General features: G+C 39.5%; 1 protein-coding gene across 1 annotated transcript in view; it reads left to right on the top strand.

The window, feature by feature from the left end:
- Positions 1 to 8,542, top strand: part of HNF1B (HNF1 homeobox B) — a 96,535-nt gene extending 87,993 nt beyond the window's left edge. Inside the window, exons 7-9 of the mRNA XM_089673597.1 lie at positions 871 to 1,062; positions 3,068 to 3,186; positions 5,853 to 8,542. Of these exons, the coding sequence (XP_089529723.1) occupies positions 871 to 1,062; positions 3,068 to 3,186; positions 5,853 to 5,873 (332 nt within the window). The 3' untranslated portion in view covers positions 5,874 to 8,542. The remainder of the gene's footprint in view (positions 1 to 870; positions 1,063 to 3,067; positions 3,187 to 5,852) is intronic.
- Positions 8,543 to 18,338: the final 9,796 nt, after the last annotated feature.

The raw sequence follows: 18,338 nt of genomic DNA, 5'->3' as shown, positions 1-18,338 counted from the left end.
CTAGGGCGAATTTAGACAGGATCCAATTAATCTACCAGCATGTCTTTGGAGTGTGGGAGGAAACCAGAGTACCCAGAGGAAACCCACACAGGCAGAACATGCAAACACCAGGCAGGAGGTGCCATGGCTGGGATTTGAGCCAACAACCCTAGTACTGCCAGGCGAAAGTGCTAACCATTTAGCCACTGTGCTGCCCACCTTTCATAAGTTTTTTTCGGTGTGTTTTGAGTTTGGGTGAGGACACAGGGTCCCCATGATTCTGTATTGCCTGGGGGCCCCATGAGTTGTCAGTCCGCCCCTGGCTGTTGTTATATACATTCGTCAGACTCCTATACTGTTGTATACATTTTTGATTACAGGATTGCACAGAGACAAGGTTTTAAAAATAAAAGCACATATAAACACTGCACAGTTCATAATATTGTCTTCAAAAGACTGCAGATTTCTGTCAAGAACTTCTGTATTTAAAGTTCAATTCCAAGGAAAGGAAAAATGCTTCCTTGCAAAAAGCAATTGTACTTACTCAATTATTTCCCTAGCAGAAGGCTCTACTCCCCTACGCTCAGACAGTGGATTGTCCCTCAGAATACTCATGTCCAATGCAGGGGTCTGAGCCCTGCATTGATTTGATGATGTCAGATGACCTGTAACTGCTGGAGCACAAGGGAGAAATTATTGACATTGGCATACAGCCTGGGGAAGGGGGGGGGGGGGGACTGTAGAACTGGAGGGTCAGTTAAACAAGAATTTAACCCTTGCAGTGTTTGGATAGCTTTAAAACCCTGTATACAATTTGTAGTTATTTATTGTTGTAATGAGATTGAATGCAGTCAAAGACATTTTAATAATCTGTGACATTCTTGCCCCTAGATTTGAACGCTAGCCAGGCGCAGACCGTTCCTGTCATCAACAGTGTTGCCGGAAGCCTAGCAGCTTTACAGTCGGTGCAGTTTTCACCTCAGTTGCACAGCCCACATCAGCAACAAATCATGCAACAATCTTCTGGTCACATGTCACAGCAGCCATTTATGGCTACAATGACTCAGCTTCAGAATTCACACAGTAAGTACTGTGCTCAAGGAATGTTATCACCCTTTCTAGGAATTGTATTTATAAGCAGAATGAACATTTTTACCAGATCTGCTTGGAGTTTGTATTTTACTTTGCGCTTGCTCATTTGGGATACACGTTGTACAATGTTATGGCACAGAGCTTGTATAAAGCAGGTGATAAAGTATAATTATTTCACAATCTTGTAATATTTGTGATGTACAGTAGATCTTGCTTGTAACTGGACACGTATGTGCCGAAGGTGTCTATAACAGGTGAAAATAGTCATACTGGGTGACAATGTTATGTCTATACAGTATTTCACTGTAGACATCGGAAGCCAACTAATGTGCATGTACACGGGCGGACTGACCATTTGGAAACTCGGGCACTGCCCGAGGGCCCGGGGTCAGTAGGGGGCCCCATGAGATGTCCCTGGTACCTTTTTCATAGGCTTTTTTGAGTTTGGGCAAGGACACAGGGGCTCCATGATCCCCTATTACCCGGGGGCCCCATGAGTTGTCAGTCCGCCCCTGTGCATATAAGTATTATCACAACTGTTTTCCCCAAGAAAAGATTATACTGAAGGTATCTGCAGGTGCTTTCCCCATCCCTTTCTGTAGGCCTAAATACAGATGCCCGACCAAGCCGGGGATTTTTTTTTTGTTTTTATGGGACTATCATGTGATTAAAGTACCCAAGGGCAGCTGGATCATACCTACAAATCTGGGTGCCTAGTATGGTTTACACTTCATCTATAAAGGAATAAGAAACAGCTCCATCAATAGCATTTGTTATCAAGAGTTGGGCAAGAGAGGGCATGGATTTGCCCATCCATTTGGATGATATACTGTGCTCTTAAATATTTGCACGTATGGCGTCTCTATCAGATTCCATTTATCCTGGGTAAAAATTCAAAATGTTATACATTCAGTCTCAAATTCGTGTTTCGTTTTAATGCCAAAGATCTTTTCAAAGGCATAAAAAAAATTGAACATTTTGCAGTGGGTACCCCCATAGCAAGCCGTTTGCTGTGGGGGCACCTGACAGACAGAAGGAGCCAGGAGAGCCTGTCAGGGACCCAAGAAGAGGAGGATCCCGGCTGCTCTGTGTAAAACCACTGCACACAGAAGATAAGTATAGACATGTTTGTTATTTTACAAAAAAAAATGAACTTTTAGAATTGCTTTAATGATCAACAATAATTATTTAGGAAAAAGTGTTTACAATAAACAGTGCATATTTTTTTTAAGATTAGTGAATTGATCTCCAAATATAAATAATTCAGCAAACCTCACCTTTTTTTTGGTTAATGGTGGGTATTCTTCTGACCTAAATGTATGCCGATTTGTTTCATCTGAGGAGAGCAGTTCATAAATCCAAGACCATCAGGTTTCAGAAAATAGTTGGCTGAATTTTAAGGATTCCCAAATCAGTTCAGTAGTTACTAGTGATTTTCAGTGGCCTAGGTGTAAAACAAAACAAAATATAAAAACATACAGATCTTCTTAAATAATTCTGTCAATATGATAGGTATAGGGTCGATTGTGTGGGTAGTAAATAAAACATTTTATCCACAGACTGCTTTAAGCACAGCCAGAGACTCCTGGAGCTTCCTGGAGTTATGAAGATGTTTCAAGGCCAAAAACTGAATCCCTGTAGTCATGGCTTGTACCACATAACTTTAGAGCAGGGCTCTACAAACTTTCTAAACAAAGGGCCAGTTTACTGTCCTTCAGATTTGAGTACACAGTGCCCCATCTTTGATATTCAGGGGAGGAATAGTGCTCCATTTTTGGTGCCAGCGAGAGGAATAGTGTCTCGTATTCTGCTCAGAAATAGACTGCTCAAGGCATTTGTAGAAAATGACACCTCAAGTGGGCCATGTCAATTTGAAGGAACCAGTGGCTGAGAACAGAAAAGCTTTTAGATGATTTTGATGTTTCTTATGAAGATATCTATATATATTGATGGATGGGCTCAACCTTGTTCTTCTTGTGTCTTTTGATGTCCATAGTGTATGCACACAAACAGGAACCTCCCCAGTATTCACACACATCCCGGTTTCCCTCAACCATGGTTGTCACAGATACTGGCAGCATCAGCACATTATCAAGCATGTCTTCCAGTAAACAGGTGGGTTACGCATTAGAAGTTGCCATGAGTTTTACATTCTTCTGATTTCCTATATTAGCACTTGCTAACCTTTTTTGTGTGTAGTACTGATGTTAGTGGGAATAGCACATTAAAGCACAACTTCAGGTGAAAGTCTTTTTTTAAGTTTTGGACATAGCTAGAATGAATTGTAACCTATGTTTTATTTTTGTTTCTGTAGTAACAGGGAAATGGATAGCAATAGTTATTACAACATTAAACATTGTAGGTGACTGAACTCACATCATGTTGGTTTCCCTTGAGTTTTTTTATTTGCATTTGCATATTTTATCTTGAGTGATATACTATAGATATTATATAACAATTTTGATACAGTATTTTTGCAACCAATCAATACATAAAATCACCGTCAAACTAGAGGGATGAGATGAGTTTTCTATTGGTTTATAGAGATGTTATTGGCTAAACGTCAGGTTGTTCAGCCTAATTATTCACAGATTAGCAGCTGTAGGCAGGCCTACATAGCTCTGCCATGGACAGTATAGAGACTGCACTGAAGATAGACATAGCCTGTAACAAGTGACTTGTACTTGTCATTAAGCTGGGGATGGCAAAAACTTTTCAACATAATAAAATGCAGCAGAAAATGTCCATAGGTTGCTGTTGTCTAGAATACATAGGTAGTTTATATAGGTAGATGTTGTCTATTATTTTTACCTTAAATGTGAAGACAATTTAATTCAGTTTTAGCTGCTACACATTCATTGAAGCAGTAATTATTGGGAGTTGTGACATCGTAACGGGCTGAATCCTAATGTACTTGGATTAGGTAATTATGTCCTGCATCTATAGGACTTGTTTCAACAAGCATCAAAGTCAGCTCGGGCAAGATGAATAATTAATCAGGTTTGGTTAGGGCTGAGCGCCCACCAGATGGATTGATAAGCCTTTTCAAGGAAATAGTATTCCATGGAGCCTTGATTTGCTTGATTGCCTGACTGATTATGATTTGTGGGGTTAGATAAATGTTTTTCTCTTGACTACAAAGAGTGGGAAATGCAAAAGGAATTGACGAGGAATACATGGAATTACATTTTCATTACTGCCTTTGCCAGACAAGGGCAACATTAAATAAACCATCCTTTTATTATTCACCCATTTTATTTGGGCATTTGGCCAAAATAATATTTGTTAAATGATCCCAAGAACCATCAAATCCTTCCAATGTTTACATATTAAGCCCAGCTCTAATCAAAACTTTCCTGTTTTTAGTCAGGCATAGAGCAGAGATGGATTATAACATTTGTCATATTATTATTGCTGTCTGTGTCCCCAAATGGGGGGATTCCCTCGCTTCCCATCCTAGTAACAGGGGACCAGGAGAACAGGAAGAAATATCTCCCAACAAGAGCAGCAAAAACACTTTGTAGTAGTGTGGAGAAAAGTCTGAAGTAAAAGTCTGATAGCAGTTTTAACCCCATGTGGATTCAAATCTAAAACAAATATTTTGCTGGAATTGGGTTTTAATACCCAATTCTTGCATTGTTTTATAATTCAAAAACACATGATTGTTACCTTCATAAAGACTTGATGGTTATATTATTTACTTAAAGCCAAATATGATGTTCTTTTTTGTTGGACAACTACTAATATGATCATGACCTCCCAAGCACATGACTGTACTAAGGGCCTGTGAGAGGAGAGCACTGTGTTTGAGTATCTCTTTCACATTGTTGTCTATTTATTCATCTGAAAACAATGCACTTTTATAACTAGATATAGAACCTTTTTACAAGATTGCCCAATGCATAAAGAAAGACATTTTGGAACTCAACTATAAAGTTTTATGAACTAAGTTGTGGCTAATGGCAATTGCAAGCCATATACTGTATTATATTAGTCTTATATTTTACACAACAAAAATGACTGATTGGTTGCTACAAATATTTAAATAACATCTTTATAGCTACATTTCTATAGGTTTTTTAAATGACTTTATCATAAAAAGAAACCACTCATATATTAAGTATCGCCAACTGTAACTGTTAAACAGACAAGTACTGTTTTGTAAGTACTATAGATTGATGATGACCACCAAAAGCTTATGGCCAATATACATTGCAGACCTTTTTTTAATATCTACAAATGTAGATCCCTGAATTTCTGATGCTATGATAAAATGCGTATTTCTTATCTCTGTTGACAAAACAATGCAATATTTTCAAGTGCAATTATATATTCAGGCACTAAATACCATGTCTTAATGGTGTGCAATACTACACGTGTGTCTTCTTATCTTGCTAACAATGTTTGTTCTTCATATACCAAAAATCTGAAAGTTTGCAGTTTCTTTCTCTCTGCTTGATCTTTGTATTTGTCTCTTACAATCTTTATTAACAAATATTACATATCACAGCCCCAGAGCAATAAAGTTTTACACCTAAAGTAAATTCTACATTTTGGTAATGCCTTTAAAGCTTTTAAAGTGCATATTATAGTAATTCTGTTCAAAGCTTACAGGTCTTCGTACTGTTGTTGTGTATACAGTAAAGGGTAAATGTCCATATTCCATGGCCAAGTAGCTCTGTCATAAAATTCATTTGTGGTGCAATAAAATCATTTTGCTAAATTAGTGTAATATATCATAATTAAATGCAGTTTCTGAAAGTCTTTTTTATCTGTTGCAGTGCCCTTTGCAAGCCTGGTGATATCCTGCTGCACTTAAACTCCTAGCGATATGGACATTTTCTCAGAACTTTACAAACAATGGTAACATTTAGGACTTTCAGGTGTTACTATATGGAATTGATTCAAGAGCCATTTCAGATGTGAACCACTAAGACCTAGAGAGGCAGACTCTCTGAACAAGGGGAAAAGCCCATGCATTCTCATTCATCTCATCACAAAACTTGATTTTTAGTCATCTTCCCAGGTAATTTGAAGGCTTTCCTGAGTTGTATGACCCAGACGTGACACGTAGATGGAGTGTGATAAAATGCAATTACTTATACCTAAGAGAAACTGCAAACCTTTGTGGTGCAAACAGACTGCTGCTGGAACATTGCCATAGAAACTGGAAATTCTGGAGCCGAAAACTGTGTACAAAGCTGAACTGAGCCATTGTAAATGTTTAAATAAGTGAACGATTGCTGTAGAAGTGAATTTGTTTAATAGATGTAAATTGTAAAAAAAAGTGCAATTATTTTGTACATAATGCATAAATATAATGTTCAGGTTGTTTTTAAAGGAAAGGTCAAAAATCCAAGTAAAAGGAAGCATTTGATCAACATACACAAAGCCATGGGATGAATTTGCAGTGTTGCACAATAAAATGTATTTCATTGTGGTATATTGTATGCAGTACAGTCCATTACATCACCCTGGGACTTATTTGTAAAGGCAGGAGGAAATGAAAAAAGCAAAGTTAGTAGACAGGAAAAATAGATTAGGGTTCTCTTAATTGGTTGTCATAACCAAATCTTTTCCTTTTCTCAAGTCTTTGTCAATCAGGCCCATTGCTGTTATTGGAACCTGTAGGTGACACAAGGGTGTACCGGGAAACTTAAATTTGCTTTTTCTTTTTTATTTTGATGAATTTGTCAAAACCCTATGTTGAATCTGGGAACAAGAAATCTTTACATATATACAACAAGAATAACATAACAAGTTGTCCGCTAATGTAAATATTCACTTTCCCATAAAAATTGAACATGATGATAATTTCTATCACTGCCTTATCTCAATTCCTTAAAAAATTATTTGATAAATATTAGTATTTTGGTTACATGGATATTTTCTCTCTTTACTTCTAAACACTAAAGGGTCAATTCACACAGTTGAGCCCAATGAGATTTAAAAATTGCTGTCACATGAATAAAATAAAGATCCTTCTTTTTGTGCTAAAGTTTTGTGAAATGAGCCTTGGGTCATCTAGCAGGAGAATCTGATCTATGTTATATTTAAAATAATGAATGTTAGCTCTTTTTGAAAGGATGTTATGGAGGGTGAAGTTATGTGCAAAATGATATAGTCTTTATAAGTGCTACAGATCTAGGCTTTTGTAAAGGGGTTTGTTATTTTCAATAAGAAAATAGAAAACCTCTCCTCTTGTCCCCTCATGTAGATCATAGGGATCGGCCTGCTGCTGAAAAAGCCTAGAGAGATGACCTATGGTGTTTCACATTATTTGGCAAATTAATTGGATTTACTTTTTCTTTAGACCAGAGTTTAGTGGATGTTAAAGTTAAAAGAAAAATAATTTAAAAACAGGATTAGAATTAATATTTTCAATCCATATCATCTAGCATATGCTTTCAGCACTTCAGCAGTCTTCCACCAGAGCCATCAAATATTCATTACAATTTTCTGAATATGTTGCTAAATGCTGTTCAGATAATTGTAGGCATTAAATGCAGGTCAATGGACTAAAAGTCAATGTACAATTGGAAACATTTTAAACTGTATTTATATGAACTGTAACAGTTTTACCTGCTATGATATATGACTGAGTTGAAGTTTTGTGGTGAGCCAACACTAATGACTTTGTCCTTAGATAAGAATGGCATGAGAACGAGACCTCTGTAATTTCATGCCACCTGACCACAAAACACATGATTGCAACTGTGAAGTGGGCTTGTGTGTCATGTGACTGTTCTCATCATTGGCTATCCAGCTCCTTCGCCTCATTAAACAAGGCAGCAACTTCATCCAATTGTGTTTAGAGGACCAACAGTCTATATACATCATCAAATTAGTGATTTGGAACAAAGGTCAGCTGAAGCCCCTGTTCACATGTCTAAGAGGAAGTGAGAAAGGAAGGGGGGAAATAAATACACACACCCATTACAAACCAAATTGTAGGCCTTTTGTGGTTGCCTTTGTCTACTGGATTCAGACTTTGGCAGACAACATGATATAACCATGTCCATTAAATTACAGACAGTATTATTTAAGATTTTCATGTGATTTTTAAAGTGCATTTGTAACTGTATCATACCTGCAGTTTATTTTTAAAAGATCATTTTTATATACAGCAGTATTAATTTAATGTTGACGTTTCGTTTCATTGTAATATGTAATACAATTTGTGTTTCCAATAATACATCAAACATAGTGTTGGCACTGGACAAATTCTTCCCAAAATAGATTTTTGGCTAAAATTATTCTGTGTTAAAGTGGCAAAGAACAAGACGTCTCAAAGTCAGCCCACCAAACTTACTGCCAAAGATCCCATTTTTCAAAGGGAAGGAAGAATTCACACAATGATTTTTTGTAATATATTGTTTGTAATAAATTACAGCCAATCTTTGTTTTTTAAATCATATTTATATTTGTTGTAAAGTCAATTTTTTTCAAGTAAACTGAAAAGATGTATAAATTATTGTGTGTACACTTGTTATTTTTAATGGTTGAAGGCCAGAAGTGAAGCTAAAATGTTTATTCTTAGTACATGAAAAAGCATTAGGACAACAAATAGTACATTTATTTACTGTAGATATAAGAAATTTTTACTGAAATATTTGTAATGGGCGCTTACTTCCTACACAACTGCAAAATTTATATTGAACAAATGATGTGTAGCTGCAGCTTTAAGTGCGTAACACTTCATATAGTTAAAAAATGAAAATAAAAGTGTGGCGCTTACACTCCAGTGTCTATCCCCACCTGGTAATCAATAACATAAAAAATGAAATCCTTCTCCTCATATGACATATAAATGCAATACACTGTATCAAAAATGTCCAACACCATATAGTGTATAATAAAGTGCTTTTATAGTGCTTAGTGTATTTTCTTCCTATTTAGTTATATCAGTGTTCCACCATGTGTGCCACTCCAATGCGCTCACCACAGATCCATGACCCCTTATTTAAAAGGAAGGTCTTATGTGCTTGCTATCCCACAGTCCCGATTCAGCTCACTACTGGTAGCTTTCTTCACTATGGGTCTCTTCCTCAAAAGTGGCATGCAGCTCCCCCTCAGTAAGGAATCAATGTGTACTAGAAGACAAAAAATCTCATGGTGTAGTATTTATTATAAATTTTAAAATTACAAGGAAAAAAAAAGTATAAATTGCACTCACATTTTCTAGTGCCCAATACCTTGGCACCAATACACTCAGCCTTAGATGTCATCGCCGCTGCTCCGCTCTCAAGCACAGAAACCTAGAAATTACATCAGTGCTTAAATCAGATATGGCGGATTTGTTGATTGCCTCTACATGTTTCGCCATCACGATGTCCTCAAGAAGCTCTACACTGCCATATTGTTGAAGCCTTCTATACTATGCCCTAATCACGGACTGGTTAATGATTTTAAATCTACAGAAAAATGATTCCTGTTCAGTTTCTTTTTTTAAACAATTACTAATTTGATTCTAGCTGTGTGGATTAATGCTGAGATTTACATTTGACAAAACTATATCCTAGGTGTATACAATATAGTAAAAATATATGTATATAAGAAAAAAACATGAATAATAAATTAATAAAACATAGAGATCACAAGTGCGGTTTTTATGAAGCCTCAGAATCCCTCCCTAAGAAAGTCATGTTTTTATATATTGAGGCTTTTTTGCACATCTCTATATGTTTAAAATATATTTATTTGTATCATGTATACTCAAAAATACTTATTGTATTTAGTTAATATTTAGTCAACCTTAGGCTAATAATGAATATGGGTTTTACATGAACTAGCTTATGGGTAACTAGATAGAATATGTATTTTTGAGTATAAATGATACAAATAAATACTTCTTAAACATAGAGATTTATATTGTAAAGTGCTGAGCAAACTGTTGGCGCTATATAAATCCTGTATAATAATAGAGGTGTGGGTTTTATTTATAATTTCCGGAGACACTATATTGCATATACAGGTACAGATTTTGAATTATACTTTGAACATTTACCTATAATGTTAGATATAATCTTGCATACGGAGACTGCAAGGCCTCAACACCTTTTCTGGTTTTTGATCTTTGAGTACCATGCTCATATAGGTTGACTCTTTATACTGAATGTCATTGTACATGACCCTGATTGCCATAGTGAAGAAATACTCCAAAGCACATATGAGGTGTTCAGGGCTGTGGATAATGGGGTACCACCAGTCCTCTTGTACGAGGCCCAAGGCAGCAGGGGAGCCCAGGCAGCTATGTGAATCAGAAGTGGGCAGGGAAGGTGATCAGCACAGTGTGGGGGCCAGTTACTAGAACCAATCCCATGTATGGCTCTCTCTGCAGCAGCTGAAAGCTGGCTTCTTCTCTTCTTCCTCCCGCTGGCTTTCAGCTGCTGTAGAGAGAGCCATACAGGGGATTGGTTCCAATAATTGCCCATTTCTTTCCAGAATGAACACAATGAGTGATTGGGGGGGCGGGGTGGGGCCCTGTCAGGTTTGCTGTATGGGGCCCTGGGGCTTCTGTCAGTAGCCATGGAGATGTTGCCTGCTTTGTGTTGAGTCCCTTGTTTTGTTGTACATACAATCTGTTGTCATAGATGTGTCATTGACATGGTAAACAGTTGTACTGACTCTTCACAAAATGTGAGGATGAGAATGAAATATCATTTCTGCCCAAAGGAGGTAGAATTACAGTTAAATTTCTGGTTAATGAATGACCAATAAATGGCAGGTACCATACAGCCAGCTTTCCCCTATCTGCCCATGCTACTCTACTTTGTTGGTCTGATGTGAAGTCATTTGGTGACCATCTGTTGCAACCCTGGCACTGTGCATGCATAGAATGAGAGCAATCCAGTGAGGCACAGAGTGCATGAGCACTGCTGCAGGGAAGATCTCTGAGCTAAAACAAGAAGCAAGAGAGATAGTAGTGCTCTATCTCCTTCCTTTGCCTTACAGAGTATCTTCTAGCTCCTTAGCAGCAGGTACTGAGCCAAGAACTCCTACCACATTGGATATAGAGACTTTATCTACTTTATGTGCCGTCAGTCCCAGTAACACTTTGGACTGTGTTTTCCTTATTACCCCCAGATTACCCCTCTTCATTCTTTAAGCTCTCTGTGCTGCTGTTTTGCTGTACAAAGTTGCCACATAGTGAATACGGTGAACATTTTTAAGAGCTTATTTGTGAAAATACTATAGTAAAAAATTATGGAGTGGACAACATAAATGGCAATACAGTAAATATGCATAATATCCATCTAAGTTACTGTCCACTTCTGTACCATTGTTCCTTGTTGTAACTAGTCCCCATTATAGCATTATTATTTGTAAAATGATACAAATTTGGATACATATTATAAATATTAGAACAAATAGGAAACCTGTAGAACTATTTTAAGCACAAAGTACGTCTCTGTTTATTTTAATACAAACAATGCTTTTCTACAGCCCCTTTCACACCGGCAGACTTTGTTTGGATCAGTAGAAGATCGGTCTGCTGATCCCCTGCTGATCAGACCAGAGGGAGTGGATGGGAGGTCCATTTCCACTTAGTTTGTGCAGAGCAGACACAGACAGAGCCCACTCTGCTCCATGGGCTGCCAGGAATAAAATAACTCTGTGTTTACACCCAACTGACCTTTGAAGGGTAGATCCCCTTCCATTTGTATTCTTTGCAGACCAGATTGGATTGGTAGTAGGTAGGTATAAACAGACACAAGTCCATTTACACCCATCGTTCCTGAAGTGTGAATGGAGACTCCAATCAGGTCTGCCTGAAAACCGACAGGTGGACCTTATTGGACTCCTGCTGTGGAAGGGGCCTAAAGGAGAAAGATATGTTCACAATATAATAATAGAAATTAAAGTAAAACCATGAGTCCATGGCTGGACTTTCCTAGCAACAGGAGAGCATTCATGTTTTATATCATTACTATAATATTATTTTTATTAATATTATTACTTGTGACTGGAGTATATGAGGTACAGGCTGAAGGATGCATGCTGCTGACCACAGCGTATATTATGATTCTAGTTGGCTACTTGCAATGGGAGAGAACAGCTGAGAACAAATGGTTGCAGCTACATACAGATATATATTTTTAAAGTGTATCTGTAGCCAAAACATTTTTCTTAGTTTTGGATAGTTTTCGATTTTTTTACAGTACATTGATTATAAAACAACTTAAAATGGAGCTCCACCCAGTAGGGGAAGCTCCACTTGTCTGCCTCCTCTCCCTCTCCACTGCCATATTTGGCACGTTTTGGGGGGGAGAGAGGAGCAGATACTTGATTTTGACAGGTGCCCGCTTCCATTTCTGGTCAGATGGATATGGCGAAGTTTATTCACTCCTCCTTCCCCCCGCAGCCTTCTGGGACACATAACAGGTCCCAGAAGGCTGCAGGGCCATTCACAAAGCACAGCACAGCTCACACATGCACAGTAGGAAATTGGCTGTGAAGCTGGAATTCTTCAATGCTGTTTCCCTTACCTAAAATGCTGACACCTGCACGCTAAGTTGAATATAGAATTGACTCAGGTGAGCACATCACTGGATCCCTGGGCAGGTAAGTGTCCTTATATTAAAAGTCAGCAGCTACAGTATTTGTAGTTGCTGGATTTTAATTGTTTGGGGGGAGACTGGAGCTCCTCTTTAAAATCTATGAAGGATGTCATGTATTTTCAGCACTAACTCTGACAACCCTCTTAAAACTTTGAAAGTAAAATGAATGGATGTTTTATGCATAATGTGACCACAAAGCCTCCCATAACATGACCTAGTAAGGAATTGCAAAAGCATGGAAAAACTTTTTTCAGTTAAAATTGTAAGCACGCTTATCTGACAACAGGCTGGCAATTACATTTAACAAGTATAATAGTATTTATCACATTGCAATTCAAATTAATCTAATACAGATTGATAAAAAACTATAAAAACGAATCTATAGATGCATTACAGTTTTTTTTAAATGAATGTCTTTTTATGTAATCGTATAAGTGTTTTTTATATTGTATCTATTCATTTCCACACAGCCTTAACAGATCAAGGAGCACACTCTTTGATATTAAAACATAGGAGACTAAATGAGAGTACTGACTAAGAGTTTAAAAGAAAAAGATATAAAAAATCATATATATTTATAATAATAAACATTCAGTTAACATACACCTGTACACGCTGCAAGTCTAGTAACCCTGAACTCTATGGGGTCTATTTATCAGTGTTTTCACACAACTGACACCCAAGGTTTACACCTTTTTCAAACTGAATCCAATCAGAAAAAAGTGTTTGTCTCTTGAAGGTTGTATAAATTTTGAAAATGAGAATACATTTATAAAAGGTCTCTTACACAAGTGTCTTAAATGGGAAAGCCAATCATATTCCAGCTTTTAGCGTCCAGCTGGTTGATAACATTATTATTAGAGTACTTACAACAGTACTGTACAGTCACAGTGCAAACGTGCAAATGTAGACATCATACTAGTGGCTAATGAGTGGCGAACTGACCCGGATGTTTATTCCTCTCTGACTTCTCAAACACTTCACAGGTCCAAGAAGACTGCAGCCAATTCACAAAGAGCAGTGCACGACGCGCATTCTCATCATGTGTATGGGGCTTTACAGTATTATATTTATCATCAAGAGAATAGGTGAGGTTGTAAATTTGCCAAAACAATAGTAGAGCTCAGACTGCGCATTCCTTCTTCTTTATCAGTCTGCTGTTTCACCTTTCGCAGTAGTTGCAGGCTGGGTGACAGACCAGACCTCAAAGTGTTACTGAACTGCAGCACAGAAAAATCACACCCTTTTAGACAATGCTGTGTTGTGTGGCAGAGATGTGTACATCTCAGAATTGCATGGGCCAAAATACTAATACTCTGGCAGGTAAAACGGCTCTCATAAAAGTATTTCATCTGTGTGTTTAACTCTTGGCTGGGGGTTCAGCTTTCATAAACCTCATGAGTAATACATTGTATTAATGCATGGCACTAACATGCACACCCATTGGTCATTGCCTACTCGTAGCCAGTGAATTACAAGGAACAATCAAGAATTTACAAAAAGGTTCCATTTTTCATGGGCACATTAGCATTGTAAATGTATAAACAAAAGTTTGGCGCTTACTCTCCACAAATATATCTATCCCCAATAATAACCAATATCATTAAATTTCAACCCTTCTTCACATATATCATAAAAGTGCAAAACTCTATATTTAACATTTTAAATGATATGGTGCTTAGTGATGTATCTTCCTCCTATCTGGTTATTTCAGTGCTCCACCACGTGTGCCACTCCAATGCACTCACCACAGATCCATGACCCCTTATTTAACCGCCTCCCGCATGCCATATAAGGAAATGACGGGCGCAAGGCGGTTCTCTCGTTCTGGAAGGACATCATATGACATCCTTCCACTCTAACAGCACGTGTGCAGCTCTGGGGGCATGCAGCGTGGAGATTGGTGGTGCGCTGTGTCCCTCGGATGTCGGATGTGCGCTGTGTCCCTAGATGTCGGTGGATCAACGGAAAGAGCCAAAGACGTCGGCTCGACCATGCGATCAGCTGTGTCCAATCACAGCTGATTGCATGTAAATAGGGAAATGCCGGTTATAGGAATTTCTCTCCTCACGAGCTGTCACGCTGACAGCTCCAGTGGAGAGGAGAGCCAGTAATTGGCATTCCACAGAAAGGACATGTACACTGGTCTTGTGCCCTAATGATCAGTGTAGCCCCAGCAGTGCCACCTGTCAGTGTCCAACAATGTCAGCTGTCAGTGCTCATCAATGCCATCTGCTAGTGCCCATCAGTGCCACATCAATGCCACATATCAGTGCCCATCTGAGCTGCCTTTCAGTGCCACTTATCAGTGCCAGTCAGTGCCATTTATCAATGCCAGTCGGTGCCGCCTATCAGTGCTGACAGTCAGTGACACCTATCAGTGCCAGTCATTTCCGCCTATCCGTGCCAGCCAGTGCTGCCTATCAGGGCCAGTCAGTGCCGCCTATCAGTGCCGCCTAACAGTGCCAGTCAGTGCTGCCTATCAGTGCCAGTCACTGCCACCTATCAGTGCCAGTCAGTGCTGCCTATCAATGCCACCTATCAGTGCCATATATGAGTGCCGCCTTTCAGTGTCCATCAGTGATGCCTGTCAATGCCCATCAATGCCACCTACCAGTGCCACCTATCAGTGCCCATCAGTGCAGCCTATCAGTGCCCATCACTGCAGCCTCCTTAACGCACATCAGTGAAGGAGAAAAATCACTTATTTACAAAATTTTATAACAAAAACTAAGAAAAACATTTTTTCCCCCAAAATTTTCAGTTGTATTTGGTTTGTTTAGCAAAAAATAAAAAACCTAGAGGTGATTAAATACCACCAAAAGAAAGCTTTATCTGTCTCACAATAATGATAAAAATTACATATGGGTACAATATTGCATGACCGTGCAATTGTCATTCAAAGTGCGACAGCACTGAAAGCTGAAAATTGGCCTGGTAAGGAAGGGGGTATAAGTGCCCGATAGGCAAGTGGTGAAAAGGAAGGTCATACACACTTGGTATCCCAGGATCCTGAATCAGCTCCCTGTTGGTATCTCTCCATCAGTAAAGAATCAGCGTGTGCCAGAAGACAAACAATCTCACAGTGCAGTATTGATTATAGGATTAAAATTTCCAAATACAAATAGGATTGACACTCACATTTTCTGGTGCCCAATACCTTGGCACCAATACACTCTCTGGAGCTGGCATGCGTTCTAATCCCCAGAAACGGAAATTACATCAATACGTAAACTTGGATATGGCGGACGTTTTGACTGCCTCTACATGATTTGCTATCAGTGTGTCCTTTGGAACCTCTTTTTTTTGTCTTCTATAATCCTTTTATTGTTTGTGGGAGGGGGAGGGTGTCCCCTATAATCCTTTTTCTGTTTGTGGGGGGGGGGTGTCCCCTATAATACTTTTTTTTTTGTTTGTGGGGTGGTGACCCATATAATCTTTTTTTCTGTTTGTGGGGGTGCCCCCTATAATACTTTTTTTTGTTTGTGGGGGGTGTGCCCTATAATCCTTTATTTTTGTTTGAGGGCTATCCCCTATAATCTTTTTTTTTGTTTGTGGGGGGCCCTATAATCTTTTTTTATTTGTGGGGGTGTCCCCTATAATCCTTTTTTTTTGTTTGAGGGGGGGTGCTTTCTATAAACCTTTTTTTGTTTGGGGGGTGTCCCCTATAATGTATAGAAAGCCGGTGCCCGCTACAAATATTTCAGTTGTCATATCCCATTAGCATTGTGTGTGAAACGGCATTTTTTTCCCGAGTATAGAATCATGTTTGTCCCAAGGGTATGTGGATCCATTTACTGCTGACTGACTCTCTACCTCTGCTAAAATTCTTTTCCAAGCATCAACTACTCTTTCAGTAAAAAAGTATTTTCTAAGGATAATGTTGAACCTTCCTCCTGCTTGTATTCAAGATTTTGGTTTCATATTGAAAATACTGCTCCCCTGAACCTTATTCCCCCCCTTGATGAATTTAAAAGTCTCCCCTTTCCTTTCTTCCCTCCAGACTGTACATATTAAGTTCCTGAAGTCTCTCCTGATATATTTTATACCCCAGACCTTTCACCATTTTTGTTGCCCTCTCTAGACTCGTTCTATCTTATCAATATCTATTTGTAAGTGAGGAGTCCAAAACTGAGGTCTAAATAAAGATCTATAAAGGGCAATCGGGGCCTCCTTCCTTTTGTTGGTGACCTCTCCAGTGATGCATCCTAGAATTGCATCCCACTGCCTGGACACACTGGGGGTTATTTACTAAATGTGAAGAGAGCTAAATCTAGTGCAGCTCTGCATAGAAAACAATCAGCTTCCAGGTTTTATTGCCAAAGCTTAATTGAAAATTCTGAGGTTAGGAGCTGATTGGTTACTACGCAGAGCTGCACAAGATTCTCAGTGCACCAGTGTTAGTATATCTTCCCCACTGTTTGCTCATTTTGCAATCACAAAATACTCCAAATTTTTTTCCTCTGTAGTGTTTCCCAACACTGTACCTCCAATATTGTATTCTGTCCAGGGATTCTTTTTCCCTAGGTGCATTATTTTGTATTTAGAAACATTGAACTGCAGTTTCCACTTTGACCAATCTTCCAGCAATGCCAAATCATGTTCCATGATGTAGACCCTTCCAGGGATATCAACTAGAGATGAGCGAAGTATTCAAAAATTCGATTCGACTGATTCGGCGAATTCGTGGAAAAATTTTGATTCGAGTCGAATATATTCGCTGAGAATTTAACTTATAAAAGGGTGTTTCTAGGCTTCAGAGAGCCTTTATATTAGTGCAGAACACTGTACCTTTAATTTAAATGCCCTTGGAGTCTGCTGGGGAAGAGAAATAATACTGACAGTCAGTATGACATGCAGATGAGTGCCGTCGATCTTAGAATCACCGCACACTTCACTCATTTGGGCAGTCACGGGGCCAAAACCAGAGTGTGGAGCCACAGTGTGGCGGTGGAGGCAGCAGCAATGGGAGGCCATACAGCACCCTATGACAAAAATGGAAACCACCAGCAGTGTGAGGAGACCTGAAAGTGGCACATGGCAGAGTGTGGCGATGGAAACAGCAGCAATGGGAGGCCGTACAGGGACCCATGACTCACTCTGGACCTGGCAGCAGCATGAGGAGGCGGTACAGGGGCCCATGACAGATTACGGGCCTGGCAGCAGCATGAGGAGTTGGTACGGGGGCCCATGGCAGATTACGGGCCTGGCAGCAGCAATGGGAGGCCGTACAGGGACCCATGACACACTCTGGACCTGGCAGCAGCATGGGGAGGCGGTACAGGGGCCCATGACAGATTACGGGCCTGGCAGCAGCATGAGGAGTCGGTACGGGGGCCCATGACACACTCTGGACCTGGCAGCAGCATGAGGAGGCGGTACAGGGGCGCATGACAGATTACGAGCCTGGCAGCAGCAACTTGGACAGGAGGACGTTCAGCTTCTGCACCGTCGGGTGCGTGCTCGCAAACTGTTGTCTCTTGGAAACGTATTCCAAGAAAGACTGCTGACGGAATCCGTGAAGAGGAGTAGCAGGAGAAGGAGCATCTGAACGAGCGGAATATGCCAACAAGCGACAACAGGGGCCCATGACAGATTACGGGCCTGGCAGCAGCATGAGGAGTCGGTACGGGGGCCCATGGCAGATTAGGGGCCTGGCAGCAGCTATGGGAGGCCCGTAATCTGCCAGCACCCTATGACAAAAAA

This window comes from Staurois parvus, unplaced genomic scaffold (assembly GCF_062004578.1).
Source record: "Staurois parvus isolate SC_StPar_1 unplaced genomic scaffold, SC_StPar_1.0 ptg000142l, whole genome shotgun sequence".
Taxonomy (NCBI): domain Eukaryota; kingdom Metazoa; phylum Chordata; class Amphibia; order Anura; family Ranidae; genus Staurois; species Staurois parvus.
This window is presented reverse-complemented; position numbering and strand designations above follow the sequence as displayed.